This window comes from Zonotrichia leucophrys, chromosome 1A, assembly GCF_028769735.1.
Source record: "Zonotrichia leucophrys gambelii isolate GWCS_2022_RI chromosome 1A, RI_Zleu_2.0, whole genome shotgun sequence".
Taxonomy (NCBI): Eukaryota; Metazoa; Chordata; class Aves; order Passeriformes; family Passerellidae; genus Zonotrichia; species Zonotrichia leucophrys.
Genome location: NC_088170.1, coordinates 58,635,974 through 58,653,409, shown reverse-complemented (window position 1 = coordinate 58,653,409; position 17,436 = coordinate 58,635,974). Strand labels below are relative to the sequence as shown.

The 17,436-nt window shown below is 36.5% G+C and overlaps 1 protein-coding gene across 4 annotated transcripts in view; it reads right to left on the bottom strand.

Moving 5' to 3' along the window:
* ATXN7L1 (ataxin 7 like 1) overlaps positions 1-17,436 on the bottom strand; it is a 115,178-nt gene that overhangs the window by 73,411 nt on the left and 24,331 nt on the right. For 3 of the 4 annotated variants that reach the window (XM_064702862.1, XM_064702861.1, XM_064702860.1), the window contains exon 3: positions 2,983-3,087. In XM_064702862.1, coding sequence (XP_064558932.1) covers positions 2,983-3,087 — 105 coding nt within the window. Of the gene's footprint in view, positions 1-2,982; positions 3,088-17,436 lie in introns of those variants that run through there. The other variant, XM_064702863.1, reaches the window with a different exon arrangement.

Sequence of the window (17,436 nt, the reverse complement as noted above, 5' to 3'; positions counted from 1 at the left end):
AGGCAGATGCCAGCAAGGGCTCAAGAGAAGTGTTACAAAAACCTCTGCTAAACTAAAGCATTCCAGTGCTGCTCTGAAGCCAAGACCTTCAAGTTACAATGCAGGGAACCTGGAAACATAAAGCATGTGCCTGGCATGGACCTCGTTTCTTACTGAGAGGATATGGATTGGATCTTACCAGGGATATTAGCAACAAACCACACTTTGTGGGAGATTCTGGGATAGATCTCTACAAGCCCTTGTCAACAGCAATAAAGACTCCCCATGACACAACCTCCAAGAGCCAAAAAACCAGTAGTGGCTTTTAATGCTTTCTCCTTCCATTGTCTGTATTACAGCTTTGAAGCAGCAATTCAATACCTGTGGAATAATGCATTTTGTGGTAAATATGATAGTCTAAAACACCTCAAAATCTACTGACAGACATGCCTGGCATCACTGAATTTAAAAGCATTCTGCTGCATCTTCTAATTAAAGAAATTCTGATCCACAAAAATGAATGTGTCTGAAGGTGATAAAACTTGAAATAGAACAGAAAATTAAATATTCCTGCTTCACAGAAGAGCTCTGTGCAGCCAGAATCAATGTCTCAAATGAGACCTTGTCCAGGCCTTTCTCAATGGACTACTGGAACCATAACACATCCACCAAAAAATTATCCAGCCACAAGCAGTTAATGGTTAATGTGTTTTCTATCAGGAGCTTTCTATAATTTCCTGACCAGACAATGCAACTACAGATCAATTAATAATATCTCTGTGTAGGCCTTCTTTAAATCTTACTCATTTCTAATGAAAATGATAAATTAGTAGATGCATTTCACATATATAATATGGAGTATTTTTAACAGAATAATTTTTTAAAAATAAATTATTAGGTATTTTACAAAAATTCACGAGACTTTGAAGAGACCTATCTTCTAAAACTTCTTTTATATTTTAGTACATTGCCTTTACTGTTTCTTCTTTAAAAAAAAAAAAAATTATCTATTTAAAGCCTTTTCACAGGCCTTAAAGTAATATTCCAGTATACCTTTCCTGAAACAAGTCTGACTAGATTAAATACAATCTTCCAGACCTGTGGTCAATTATTTTCAGTATTCTCCGGGGGTTTGTTAACAGTTTTTTTTCCAAGTCTTTATTGACCTTAGGCTCTTAAATCAAGCAATTCATAACTTAACATTCAATCACCCAGTGTAAAAGAATTGCTAGAATGAAGATGAAGGGAATAGTAAACAAATTGGAATAATGGAGAAAAGCAGACAGTAACTCATGGGATCTTTGTAGTTTACATTACTCTAACACTGATGGCAATCCATTACTTACAAAGAGCTCAAAAATCCCTTCTAACACAGAGGAGTTTACTCCCATCGAGCAGGAACATTATTCTATGTGCCTACTGCTTGAACACAGGACCAGCTCCCGCACTGCTCACCAAACCAGGTTAACGCCCAGGAAAGAGCTCAGCTCTGGAAGGACACAGCAAGGCCTCCCACAGCTCCTTCAGTCCTGAAGCACATTCTATCCATGCACAAGTTCCATGTTTATGTGCCCACTGTACCTACAGCCACATGCAGAGAAGCTTTTCTGTTACTGAAACAATCACAAGAAACCTGAAGCTGGGCAGAAAGGAACAATACAAGACTGAGGGCAAGAAACACATTGTGAAAAAAAATAGAATGACGGCTTGTTAATACACTAAAATCAACATCTGCCCCCACCACTAAATTAATAAGCTTTTTTCACCCTAGAAAATACTTCTAGCCCTTTTCTCATTCACTGGATAGAAAGCTGTATTTCACTATAACCATTTTTTCACTGTTATTTCAATCTAGGTCAAAGCTGGTGCCAAGTCTTAGAACTGCCTCCCAAGGTGAAAGCAGTTACTCCTGCCTTGTTGTTAGCAGTCTATCTATACAAACACAACCCAGTATTTAGGTAATAGTCTTTAAAAGTAAATAAACTGTTTTCTGTCCATCCCACTTACTTTTTTCCATTACTGAGTTGCTTTGTTGACAAAAAGACTAAAAGAGGTACAGGATTTGTGAAGCTTACTTGTATTTAGACAAGTAAAATCCAGCTGGGCTATTCTTTTCCTTAATGTATTAAATTGATTCCATCCTCAGTAGTAGCTGCCTTTCATTATTATGCAACCACCTTCAAATTATTTTGATTAAACTAAATTTTATTAAACCTTATACAAAGCTAGTCCAGTCACCCTTTGCACACCTTAAAAAAATAAAACAACAAAAAAATCACCACAGAAAGAAATTACTGGACAAATAACAAATAAACCACTAGATAAGTAATAAATAAACCAGACCATGGGATCAAGTTTTTCAGAAATAATTGAAAGTAGTTTGTTAATCAATACCAAAATATTCTAACTGAAGTAATTCTGCTTTCAAATAGTCAACATAAAAATCATCACCTTGTTGTCATACTAACTGAGAAATTAATATATGCATGTGCTTCTCAAGACTCTAGAAAAATGTTTATTTAAGAAATGTGCTTCAAAATGCAAATTCTGTACAAAATTTAAACTTTAGGATAAATATAAAAATATACCCTATATATAGATGCACATTAATCCCATCAGAAAACAATCCATAACATCCAACTTCTAATTGATGTAGATCAGTATCATAGATCTCAATCTGCAGCTTTGATAAAAGACAATCCAATGTTAGGTCATAATAGTTTTGGCCTAGCTAGTCTCTAGCTAACAGGATTTATTTGTTGTAACACATTAATTTAGTGTAACAAGTTCAATGTGAAAAGCTCAGCTTCCAGAACAACTAATTCAACTTCCTCTACAGGAAATATGCTTATTTGAAGGCATTGCTGGTATTTTCTGTGGAAAGAACACAAGATAACCACAAAAGTCCATCTGCAATGCCTCTGTTATGATTGTTGCAATGATTCTTACGAGAGCCATACGCCAGTTTGGCACTGTAATTCAGGAAAGAAAACATTCACTTACCGCAGTGTGACTGGAAAACCTGTGGCTTGACTACCTGATTGCAGATATTGCACACTACAAGATAGAAATCATCATGAGCTGGATAATGGCCAAATAAGTGCATATCTGTGGGAAAGTTAAAAATATATACAAGAATTAGAAGTTATGCTTTAAATATCTATTAAGAAAAAAAAAGTTGAAAATACTGTAGGGCCATTATTGTTATATTAATTTACACAAAGCAAATGTATACATTGCTCCATAAGAGCTTCTTACTATGTTAAAGAGATTTTTTCCCTCTTTTGGGTTTCAAGGTCCTGTACTAATGCTGCAGTCTCATCCCTCAGTCTGAGTCAAAACACAGACTGCAACACCTTTTCTTAAAACTTACTGCCAAGAAGTGGAATAAGCATTTCTGAACTGGTCAAATGTTAAAACAATAAAGGAATAAATTTTTAAAAATCTCTGCCTAAAGATCCTTACAGAAAACATGTTTCATAGGTTACATTCTATGTTACAATATTCTAAGCTTGACTATAACTTGCTTGAGAAAAGCTCCTGCTTAAAAGCTAGTTATAGTAACCAAGGTCAAGGATCCTACAGCTTCAAATACAGTCAGGAATGCCATGCCATATGAAATTTCTGGTTCTGTGCAAATCCCCTTCCCTAGTTCTGAGACCCTGCTGTTTGCCCCCAACAAATACTGTGGGAAGAGACAAAGTTGGTTAATAAGGTATTTCTTGGTGATGGTATGAGGAATTTAATGAAATCCAGACAGGTACAGTCAGATGATGTCAGGCACTTGTCCCTCTCAGATGAAACACATAATGCAATACATGCATTCTTAAGCCATTACAAACAGAGTAAAATGGGCTTAAATTACTAACTGAAGTCCTCAGAACTCTAACATTACAAGTGAGGTAACCTGTTCTACTCTTCATTGGTATACCTTAAGAACAAGCACACACACTCATCCACCACAGCTTGGAGGACAGAAACTCCAGGCACTTTTATGCATTTCAGTGGGATCATGTCACCATACCCAGTGTTGCTAATGAATGTGCTGCTGCACTGGTAACCCCATGCCAAGCAGTTGCCCCACAGATCACACTACCTCTCACATTATAAAAATAAAAATGCTGTAAATTTCAGTGTTACTCAGAAGCATCTGAAATCTGTTACAGAACTTACAAATGTAGACTGAAATATTCATCTGGTGGTTTTTAAACAGGAGGAAAATCAAGAGAACAAACATGTAAAACAGCAGCTGTGATTGATAAACATCAACAACTAAATTCTACTTCTCCAATAAGTCACGTACTTCTAAAAAATAGTGATTTATTTCAAAAACTGACTCAAGCAAGTACCTTAGTTCACTAGTTCTTTACTAAAGCAATTATTTTGGCCCTAGAACTACTTTCATAAATAATTTTGCCCTGGCCTCTGGCATTGTAAGTAACATCACTGTTTATGATAGCAGTGCTTGGCATGATGAAGTGCAAAATGTCTTCAGCTCCCAAAAAGCCCAGAGGAAGGGGGCATAACTCTCATGGTAATACAGGCAGTACCACAGGCAGATCCAAAGAAGCTCATTCAAGAATTCTTGGGCACAAACCAGCCCCAACCTACAGGTATTTCATAGGATGGTATGATGTGCATTGCTCCTTTATCCACTGAAAACCAAAACCCTTTCTTTCTCTGCTTGTGCCAGGCTATGAAATCCAGTTGAAAGGTTAACCAGACATGACACCTTTTCAGCCTAAATTTAAAAGAATGCTGGTGGTGAGGTATTGTGGTGCTTCTGGTGAAGCCAAAGTTAGGTTCAATCAAATCTTCCTTACTGGTAAAACAGATAAAGAAACCCCTAAGCAGGCACTAAAACAGGCCTATTAATTCTATTTATTGTTTTAATATGATAATTCAGTGACCATAAAAATTATTTCAAAATGGCAGTCCTTAGCTGGATAGTTTTGACCACAACTTACAGATTTCCAATAACAGCACTGTGAATTCCACAGAAAGGAGTATTTCTTCTGGATATGATTTGACACAAAGTCTCAGCTCAAAAACATATATTAATTACAGTTATGAACTATTTTTAAAATTGTTAAAACATTTCAAAATTATTTTTCTGTTGTTTGAAAGGTACAGTGACAATCTTCTAACAAAAACATAGAGACTTTGCCCTCCACAAACAGAAAAGTTACAACTGTTTTCCAGTTTAAATTCTTTAAGTTCATTTAACCTTCACATGTGTGTATCCTAGCCTTTAAAACATGTCCAGCTTAGAGGTGCCTAAAGCTTGGCTGGATCTGAGTCTGAGTTTTTATGATTTCTGGCTGCAGGGAGTAACTTATAAAAACCATAAGTTATTAATACTGGCAAAAACCATTCAAGGACATAGGTGGGAAAAGGAAGCAGGTTAGTTCACAGGATCACAAAACCATCTATCTTTTCATCAGGCACTGCCAAGGAGCCAGAGCAATGAAGGAAAGAAAAGGCCTGTGAGCCTGCTCCACTACCCTGGCAAACACCACTGCACCTAACAGGTGAATTGCACCATTCCAGGTTTTGGATTTTTTCATACTCCATATGGGTTGATATACCAAGAAACTGCACAGACATGTAGGAAAACAAACCAAAATGCTGCTGTGAGATACATAGCATCAAAAGGATGCACAGAAGCAGAGTAAGTCACATCCTGAAGCAGCATTTTGGAAGTTTTTTCATTTTGCAGGTGCCTAGAAGTAGTCCATTGCAAATTTGAGTCTTTTGTACGAAGTTATCAGCTCCCTCTCAAAAGTCCACTTAAAATAATTCAAGAATCTTGAGGACACAAGACTGCAGGTTGAAAATAAGAATCACAGCATACAAATATACTGTTATTATTGAATCACAATAGATAAAGAAACTTAAATTAAACACCTTCCTTCAGGCTTTTAAGATTCCTTAAAACTCTTACTATGCAGGAGTTTTTAAGAAAAGAAAATTCTTTAAGTTAAAGCACTACCTCTCTTAGTTTATTCATGTTACCAGATTGGCACAAATCTGTTTTCATGATTAAATTCATGATTTGTAATGATATAAATTACTTTCCAATTGAAATTGCACAACATATTAATATTGTCTCACTACAAAGTCCAACTGGGGATACACTTTATTAGATGCAATAATACTACAAATACAATTCAGGTCAGAGAATAAAGCAAGAAACATTTGAAATTTAAAATAAAGCAGAAAAGATTAACAGCTACATATCTTTTCATACAAGTTTTTCTATTTTTAATAAGAACAGTTCAATGCTACCATGTCCTACTCAAAATAACCAAGACTGAAAGATTATTTTAGACACTAGTATCTTTCTTAGATCAGACTGCAGTCATTTGACAATTTAGACCTTCTGTGTGCAACAAAAAAAGACAATGGCCTCTCCAAACAAAAAACTGCCATCTAAAGGCAATAATCACATCTCCCTGCCTGCTTAGTCAGAAAAAAATCGTGATAAGCTTTTCAGAAAAGATTACTTTTGGGGAAGAAAACATGTCTCTAAAGTCAGCTCAGGAAAGACTTTTTCATGGGAAGAGGCAAGACCACTAAAAAGATAATTATTGAATAAGGTGAGAGACTATCAAATGCTACTGAAATAATTATCAGGGTACAAAAAGAATAAGGAAGGACAGAAAAGCAAATATGAACAGTATTTATTTTCTACCAAAAACTGCCTTCCCTCTAAAAGTGAAAAAAGTGACCGCAGCGTGCATGACCCACCACACACTGGCCCAGCCCTCCCACAAGGCAAAAGCACTCCCTAGCCCCCATCACAGTCACCTCATTTTACTGGAAGACACTTCCAGCAGGTTCAAAGTAGACTCTTGATGGCAAAAAGAAGTGATAGCTTATTTTTCAGTAAGGGCCATCCACACATACCTCACTCCTTGCAGTGCTGAATTGTCATCCCCTCAAAATGAACCACAACTGTCACAGCCGTGCCCCTTGATACTACAGTGACAAAAGCCTGCTTGAAAATGAGCTACTGAGCTAACAGCATGCAAAAAGGCCCATATCATGGGAAAGATATTCTACATAGGTGGAAATCTGAGACAGTGAATGCTGCCTGTTCAAAATTACTTTCATAGATTAAAATGTTAAATTATTACTTTGTGTATACTTTGCTATAGCACTTGAAAAATGAATACAACTATTGCCTGTAGGTGTTATATTACTAACATTTGCAAATAAAAAAGAGAGCTGTAGCCATATGACATAGTTTTGTAAGACATCAATTTGGTGAAATGTGCATTAAGAACACAAATATCATAGAAAAACCAGAAAATGTTGCTTCTGCAAATTGTGGCACAAACACAAAAATGCAGGTGTCAGATACGACTTTTTATCTTCTCCAATAACACACAGAAAGGAATTATTTTTAGTAACAATCCAAGGCAGATGACTTACATGAAGTTCCTTCTCTATTATTATATAATTCATAATCATTTACATCCCACTGTATAATAAAACACAAGCTAGAAATAATCTAAAACATTCTTCCACTGCAGAATTAAGGTTGTCAAACAGTAAGACCTCACAGTATTGCGTGGGAAATCAAATTTTAATGATGATCTTTTGCTATAAATTATACACACTTTAAACGTTCACTTATATATCTGTTGCTCCACTAAATATACCCACAAAGCCTGCTTTGAAAAATATTAGTGATGTTTATGTGCCAAGAGAGAAAAGGGGAGTGAGGAGGGGAAGAGAAAGATTATTCACTGCACACTGGCTTAAAATTAAAGAGAACAGCTAAAAAAAATAGCAATGGCAAAAATGGCAATGGACAAAACCAAATATATGTGATTCTTCCAGCTCCTGGAGCTACACATTTTTAAACTCTATGTTTAGAATTGTGCCCAGTATTTCCGTCTTGTTCACAGAGGCAACAAATCTGTACATCATTCAAGAACTGGAGTAAAGTACAAAATCTTTCAGTGCAGTAGATTACTTCTACATTTGAGATTACTTAAAAAACTAAGTAATTTGAATGGTGAATTGAAACTTGAAACTGCAACAATAAAAAGACAATCTTCAGGGCATTATTCAGACAGCAGTTAAACACACTTGCATAGACAGGTTGGTCTTATCATAGAAATAAATGTCACACTCTTTCCATTTAACATGAGCTTATTCTCCCCCGAGTGCAGTTTTCCTTTCTTACACGAAAACCAGTAAGTCACTTCAGTAATTAGTTCGCCAGAATAAATTGCATTTTACCCCTGAAAATGTCAGTCACAGTTGCAAATTAATCACAGAATGATTTAAACTGAAAGAGATCGCTGGATGTCATTTACTCCAAAATCCTGCTGAAATTGTGGCTAACTTCAGGGTCAGAACCACAAAGTAATGCTCAAGATCATTTTCTAATGGAAAAATGCAGGTCATGCAAGTAATCATGAAGCTGAGGACAAAATAAAATTAAAATATACATAACAGAATTAACACAGGACCAAACACAACTGTCAGAAGTCCTGACTGATGCCCTTCAGGTGCTAATACAAGGACCTTAAGTTTCTGCATGCTAAAAAGTCAAGTGAGAAAGAAAATCAATGACAAAGAAAACAGAAATACTGGCCTTCTCAAGAGCAGCAATAATAAATGAAACATGATCATCATAAAGGAAAAAAAAAGTAGGTAAAAAGCAGCAAATAGACTTAGGTGTCAGTGTGGTGTAGAGTCAAGGTCATGACACCTTTAAAGCAGCCCAGTATGGCTGAATGGCATGCTGCCTCCCAGCTTAGAGCAATCATGAGGACAGTGGCAGTCCTAAAGAATGCTGGGAATAGTTCATTAATTATAGGGTAAACAACAAATACCAGCCCCAGTGATGCAGAAAGACTTTGTACTCCATGGCCTTATCGAGGCGTTATGAAATGGCACCCAAGATGGAAATGTGCCTTCTATTCCCAAAGAGCCGTAATAAAAGAAAAAAACAAAAGTTCATAATTGGGAACCAGTGATCTAAACAAATACTGTGGATTAACCATATCTGCATATCTTTTGTAACAATCTTGTTTGGAAGGGATTATAAAGTACACTATGCAACACTGACATTACTGTTTTGCATAAGACACTACATACCAATAAAGAGAAGAATGAAATAAGCACGGGAAAATGTGACAATTTTGTTCTTCCATAATTCTGAAGGCTTTTTTGTCATTTATGTAGGTTATTTGCCATCCCAGTCTATGGTAATTTAGCAATAGAGGACCAGAATTGCCTGGGCTACCAGATTAACATTTCACAAGAATACTGGAAAACACAAAACACACACATCCAAAAGTATGCTGCATACCTGTGACACCAAAAAATCTCAGTTTTTCATGTCAGTTTAGCAGAGTGAGGACAATAAAACCTATGTTTGTAATTGAAATGGACATCACTCAATTACAAAGTATCTAGTTTTCAGTAAGGTAAATGTAATTGCATAAGAACACGAGGCAACTGTAACAACTCCAGTAACAGCTACAAAATCATTAATTGTTCTTACATTTTTCCTTAATTATTAGATTGTACTTAAGGGAAATTATCTAAAGGAGTTTCTTCCTCAGGAACCTGAATTTTGAACTGGCTTCTATTTTACATATAACATATTTCAGAAATTATAGCAACTACTTATGTAGTTTGTATTATAAAACTGTACAGTCAATACCCAGAAAAAAATCCTGCTACATTGTAAAACAGGATACCAGTTAAACACCTTAACATCCAAAGACATAAACAAATGAAAAAAAAAAAACCAAAGAAAAATCCAAAAACAAAATCAAATTTTCCACAAATCAGTTACCAAATATCCCTCAAAAATCTAGGTGAGCAAAACACAAGGAAGAAAAGGCTTTTAATGTGTTCAAAAGCAAGCTAGAAGAGTAATGTAAATGTAAACAGTATTTTCAAACAACAGGTTTACATTTAGGTCTGGCTTTTGGGATTTAAGGAGATGTGTGCCACCAAGTATCTCTATTTTCCCAACCAGATACATTTAGTCTAATTAAAGATATCACCTCCAGCTACAAATATCATCTTGCTTATGTCTGGAAATCTTCAGGACAGCAATAGTATTATCAAATGACAGCAAAAATTAAATTACTGGCAGCAAGGAAAAAAAGACACATTATTTATAAGGATCCAGACCACGCACTCCATATCCAGAAGAAGAAGTGACATTCCATCTATGTAACATACAGCATAACTGTCCCCAGACTCCTGAGTATGGAAAGCAGGGCGAAGAACTGATTAGAGATTTGTAACCCTGCAGGTTTCTCTTAGATCTCACATATATCACTATCAAAAACCTCTGAGTGAGCATGGCTGCACACAGGTGTGCATACAAGGGATAGGGAATGTGCAGGAAAAGCATCAATCTCTACTTTAGAATTCTGATTTCTTAACATCCCACGGGCAGACATAAGGGAGGAAAGGCTGGAAATAATCTTCATTTCTCTCATAATTCAAAATGAACCTCATGCACCCTGACTAGGCAGTCTCCACAAACCACCACAGAGCAACAGAACAATTCTTTCCTTCTCAAATATGTATCAAGAGAAGTCTCACTGCAAATGAGACTTGTCATCACAAGCAGTACCCTTCATGGATGATGGCACTAAATTTTAGCTCAGATTGATGGATAACTCTCTGGAATCAGACATTTGACCTTCAGCAACAGTTAGAGGGTTGCACCACATCCATACTTTCTGCAGCAGGTGGACTCTGACAACTTCTATGCTGGGAAAACACACCTTGACACAGGAAGAGATGTCATCTGCAAATTAACTACAATAACTCACAGAAATACACAGTGTTTCAGCTTCTGATTTTTCTGCATGAAGATGATTAAGCTTTCTGATACATAGCCAAAGAAACTAAACAGGTTTGGAAACACCATGAACATACTGGTCCTGCAGAAGCAGTAAGATGAAGCTCTGGAGATACCAAATGCTGCTTGACAAAGAATCAAAGTAATTTAACAACCCATCTGTAAACTTCACAACAGTACCTTTGTTCTTTAGAGTGAGTCAGAGTGAAAAAAAAAAAGTGGTTTTTCCTTATTTTCCCGCATTTTTCTCATACTGTTAATGATCTTATGTTAAGTGAACAAATATTAGTGAACTAAAAATATATTTGAAAGAAAAATAACTTCTTTGACATTTACTGACATTTTCTTTTTTTTTTTTTTTAAGGAAATATTTAATATATCATATTAGGGACTTCTAATAGTCATATTAGGGATTACTGAATTTGGAGCAAAAAGAAATGCTTTAAATCCAATTAGTTTGCAATACTTTTACTAATTCCAACATTTGGAGTGCTAGTAATGAAATACTACAAGGACAGCAGGTTTTATTCTTTCATTTTCTTCAACACAAACTAAGAAAAAGTTATCTTTGCAGTAAAACAGTCCTAAGAAGAAAAATCCCATGGCCACAAAAACCTTCATTCCTATTTCTTCTGTGCAGACTTTAATCCTCCAACTGGTGTTTCCTTCATAAACACTCAGCAAGACACAACTGGCACTCACACCCTCGCCTGCAAAGCTGTATTATCTTCTGCACAAGAGTGACTCTGGTTTAAGGCAGTATAACTGGACTGAAGGAGAGAGCTGGCTTAATTCCTGGCTCCCAAACAACATTCTTGCATGACCCTGATTAGATTTTTCTGTGCCTCAGTATCCCATCTCTAAAATCAGGATAATATGCTCTTTGTCTGCCCTGCCTGTTTAGATTGCAGCCTTTCAGTATTCTCTTACTATTTGTCCATACACTGGGACCACAATGGGGCCCTTCATTTTGGCAGGGACCTCACTATGACAATAGAACAAGCAACTAATAAGATAACTTGCAGTGTGTGTTACAAGCACTGTGTGACAATCTTGACAGAAATTCTGGTTTTTTTTGATTAAGGATATAAGTTACTAAAGATTAAAGAAAGCCTTATAAAAATGAATTTTTCACACCCTTCTAGGCCAGCTCTTTAGTAACATTATTATTATTCTTGAAAATAAAATAGCATTTTCAGAAAAATATCTGTCAGAAAATGACCAATTTTTATAGTAGGGAAGACAATGAGTAAATTAGCAAATAAATATTGAGAAAAATGGAATATTTAATTGCACCTATGTAATTTTACAAAATGTCAAGTATTTAATTGATCTTCACTTCTCCCTCCACAAGAGCTGAGGACAAGAACATCTTTTAATTTAACTCTCTTCTCACCCAAGATAGAATGTGTCTGCTCATTCTTAATCAACAGTTGGATTTTAAATGGAAATTTATTGTCTAAACATACTGTCTAAAAGGACACAAATAATTCTTATGCCAACTCTCTGAGCTTTTTCTGTATTGCCTTGCACAACTGCTACAGCACCTCTTTTCAGGAATATTGCCTTTCATGTAACTCAACTCTCTGAAGAAATTTACTTTCAGATAGACTTTCAATAACATCATCTTTTGCCTTCACACAGATTCCAATGAAACAGATCTAGTTCTCTTCCTTGCGGGCATACAGATCAAGCTACTGCTTAAAGTGTTCAGCTGTGGGGTTTTCTCAGTTAGAGGACTTTATGCCAAGGAAAGATACATGAGAAAAAATATTAATGAATAACAGGAGGTGGAAAGATGAATGAGAAACTTCCTAACCAAAATTTAAACATACAAAATATCTACCCCAAGGCCACTTAGATAAAACTGCAAAAAAATTCCTACAAATTGAAGAGCAGCCTATAGTTCCACTATCACACAACTCCAGACAACAGCTCTCATTCTAAGAATTCTGGTCTCAAGGGAATAATTATCTCTGCAAGTGCAATCACTCAAATCAGACTTGCACTCTCTGAAAAAGCATATACACATCAGCTCTTACACTGAGATTTATACAGTACACTTTCATGCACACCACAAACATCTTCCAGGATAGGAATATGCTCCTGCTGGTTCCACATGTTGCCTACAGACAAACAAGGCAGGCAGTGCAGCACTCTGTGCTGGCACAGCAGTCCCATCCTTACTGCAGGAGGTAAAAGCTTTGCTGGACTAACAGAGTCCACAACGAGAGCCTGCTGGACACCTCAGGGAGTGTTCTTACCTCTGAACATGGTCATGAAGGGCTCAGGTCAACACAAGTCTGTATGCCACTAAAGTGTCCATCAAATCTTCAGTATGAACATATTAAAGTATATATATATATATACACACACTGTATTCAGAGGTATTCTGTTTCCTCCGCCTCCTTCCTTCCTCCAGGAGGGCTACACCTTCTCAAAGGTACAGGATCAACCACAATTTAAAGCCACAAAAAATAAAGCTTTGCCGTTAAAGTGACTACTCTATAAAGGAGCAAACTCTACTAGCAAGACAAGCTCATGAAATTTGCTGCCATTAAATGAGAGTAAAAACAAGTTTTTTGTTCTTACATCAAGCAAAAAAAAAGGCCTTAACAAACTTGTATCAACTAAAGAATGAGCAGAAGAAACTCCACGTGTTTTCCTCTGAAATATCAAGATATTTCAGTTCTGAAGACCTTAGAAAAGTTTACAGGGCAAGTCTAAAATAACCTGCCCATCTAGTAGTACTGAAGAAGCAAAAGAAAGAAATGAAAAGCAATGGAAGACACACTTACTACTTGTATCTGTCATCAACTTGTTATGTTGCACAGTACCTACTCCTGAGACAAATCATTGGTTTAATATTGTCACTCAAAGGCATACATGCTAATATAATAGAAGCTATTAGTGGGGGCTCTTTCCTTTTAATGAAAGAAAGAAGCAGTTTATTAGCTCAATCACATTACTGTTGTGTTTCAATTTCTGCTACAATGAATACTGCACAAGTCATATTCTCATCTGCACATATGTAATACCCACTATCTAACAAAAAAAAAAAACAAAACAGAATTTTGTTTTTGTGCTCTCAAAAGCTTCTCAAAAGTTTTGGGAAAGCTTCAGATGTCTCTGGAGCCGTTTTGTTTGTTTCCTGGACAGGAGAAAATGGGTGGCTTTTGTGAAATAAACTACTCAAAATACGGAAAGATAACAGATTTCCCTAATTTTAATCTTAAACACACGACTATTACAAGGATCTTTCCAGCTCACTGCTCTTCACAACAGTAGATCACCTTCCACTATATGGCAGCATCAATGACTTACTAGTCTGTACTTGATTGATACTTCAAGGGGAAAAGTACCACTAAGTAGCATTTCTTCTTCAAATACCACAAAGTAGCATTTCTAAGACTCCAGAAGCCTTTCTCTTTAAAGGAAGATCACTGATGATCAAGGATCAGCAGGCTGAGTTGAGATGTGCTACACTGAGGTACAAATAAAAACATTTCAGATCCATTTGACCAGGAAGGCAGCGAGACTCCTTCTCAGAGCAGTCCCCAGGCTGCCACTCCTTGCAGCAGGTACACTGCAGCTTCACTGCTGTTGACACCTGACTGAAATTAGGATATGAAAGGCATTTTTACTGGGCTGCTAAGAACATCCTAAAACACACACAAAGAAAACCTGACCAAGATTCAAGCAAGCTGCTGAAAATGACTCTGGCTCAGCGACTGTCTCAGGTTCGTGGCACAAACGTGTGAGAGGTCGGCAACAACCTCTGCTGACAGGGCCTGGTCCCAGAGCGATGCTTTCACCTCCACCCAGCTTCGGCATCAATCTCACCCACCTAACAGCTCACTGACATCAGCAGACCACTTAACACTTCTTATGCTGCAGTCTGATGCCTGTCAACTTTGCTTAGGAGCAATCTCCCTTCCAGCATTATCCTTTTCTGAGGATTTGGGTGTAGAAAAGCAATTGTTCATTTATTTTTGAGGACTGGGGTGCATGGAAGCAGTTGCTAATTTATTTCATCCAGTATTAAGAGTGTTGTACTAGCTCTTCAACAACTAAAAAAATATCAACCAATCACTTCTGTTTAAAGACTGATTCTTCATGTGTTTAGAATTCACGTTTTCTCCTCAAGTCTGCTGTGCCCCCTAGCACTCCATGATTTATCTAATTGTAGGGTCACTGGAACAAGAGGTTTCCCAGATAAACTTCAAGACACAGCTTTTCAGAGACACTCCGTTCTCTGGCACATATCTGGCTTCAAGAGTGCCTTGAACTGACAGAAAAAAAGGAGACAGAGGAGCAAAAATACACTGCCTTGTCTCATGGAATTCAAGTACACTCCAGCATCATAAAGCAATAAAAATTCATCAAGATGTATGGACAGAGAACACTTCTGACACCTTTTCACCAATCCCATTTAACAAAAATATCTTCCACATTATCACAAGGAACAAGCCTAACCCCCATTTACTTTAACAGTAAAGGTCCTTGGCGGGCTGTTACTAATTACTGCATAATCCAACAGACAGGACAGTGGACAAAGAAGGAGTCAAACCCTGCACTCCTCCATCCTCTATGGGGAAAGTTTTTAGAAAAATTCTTCAATTCTTAATGTCTTTCCCTTTAGATCAAGAGGAATTATGTACATTTGTAACTTATAATTAAGCACTTCCAAATTTACGAACGAAAAGCATCACACAAGAAAAGAAGTATATCCATTATTATGCACATTTGAATAAATGCTAACAACTCATCTGCAACTTCATGTGATAATTACAATGGCACAAGTGACAGCTAATTCCTATCACAGCATTTCATCTGGAAAAACACCACTGGTATTACTACTTTTCCAAAAGACTGAATTCAACAAACTCCAGCTTCTGAAACAAAAAGAACCTCAACAGAAATTTGCCTAAATACGGCACAGCAGCCATGTGAGTTGACATCTGTCCACTAAAAATTATTTGCGTGTTCTCCAAGTTGCAGACCAGAAGCAAACTCTGGAGCTGCTTGCATGAGCTGAAAGAGGTACATACACATTTTGAGGGGTGCAACAAATCCCAGCACAGGACTGCACTGTGTGTGCTCCTGCAGCACCAGAGCTGTAGAAGGTACCAGCCTCAGGAATCTTGCCAGCAGATTGGTGAGAGATTAATGTGGTGCATGGACTTAATGAAAGGTAATGAGGGGTAATACAACACCAGACAGAATCATTACTCTAATCAAAAGAGTCTCTAAAATTCTTCATTAAGGAGTCTAAATACTTGAGTATAGAAAAAACTAACACTAACACCAACTAGCACTAACACTCCACCCAGAACAGCACAGAGAATGACCATAAACATCTGTAAAATGCATTTCTGGAGTATCATTCACAAAACCTCCATGTTAGTGATGTGCACTTCAACAATCTTGTCTTGCATAGACATATGAGCTTTGTTGAACTGTGTATTTGAGTGGCAGACACAACTTGTTAATGTAAACTCCCTGTTAATGAAGCTTCTGTGAATGATCTATCCAACTACTCTGCAATTAAATACCATCCAGGATGATCATAAATATCTTTTCATCATAGAAAGCCTATGCCTAAGGAGAACTTTTAAGTACCAAATACACTTTCTTCCAGAATGTTAAAATACAAAGCACCTTCAAAGCTTCTTAAATTAGCTTCATATCACATTTTGTTATTTTAAGTCTCCATGTTCAAGTGCAGTACATTATTTGATATCTAAAATGTGGTCATTTGACTCTGTTTAAAACTTGTCTCTCAATTGCAAGCATTAAAGAGTAAAGAGTCCTTGTCGTTTATAAAACTGGACTCTCTTTGTTGTGATTGTAACATGTTTCTGCAATGCAAAAAGCCTGCAAGAACAGTGAGAAAGGAGAAGCACATCCTCTGAGTAAGTTACTAGGATAGATAGTTACTGCATAATTACATGATGATACAATAGTTACATGATGATGCAATAGAATTAAGGCAGTTTGGACACCTTACCTATACATTTCTTTACTGATTTAGTATCTGAAAAATTATTTTATAGCTTTATTATCCTACCTATATTTGCAATACTTGAAGGATACTTGCAACAGCATTTTACAAACTGCTAAAAATCTTATAATATTACATTTTTTCAACATGGTTTCATGCTAGTGAAAAAGAGTGTTATTTTTTCCTTCCTGATTGTATCATCCTAAGCTCTTCATAAACACAAATTAAAACTTGCTAATTTCTACTTTGTTATTCTTTCACCATTTAAGTGAAAGCAGTTTCTTTTTCATGCACCAGCTGAATTTTACAGCTAACACTAGCAAAGTCATTGCCTATTAAATCCAAGAGCAATACACAAATGGTTTTAGTAGAAAACACAGGCATAACTAAGATTTAACCCTGGATTCAAACTTTTTTGCCTATATCTCCACAGACTTAAAGTGGGAATATTGAGTTTCATCTCAGAATTCTACTTTACAGCAAGGAGAATATTGCAACTATTTACCACTTACAGTTTAGATGCTGACCAATTGGCCATTCACAATTAACTTATTTTGATTTAGTATCACCAGGGTAGCTACCAGAAATTAACAGATGACTCCCC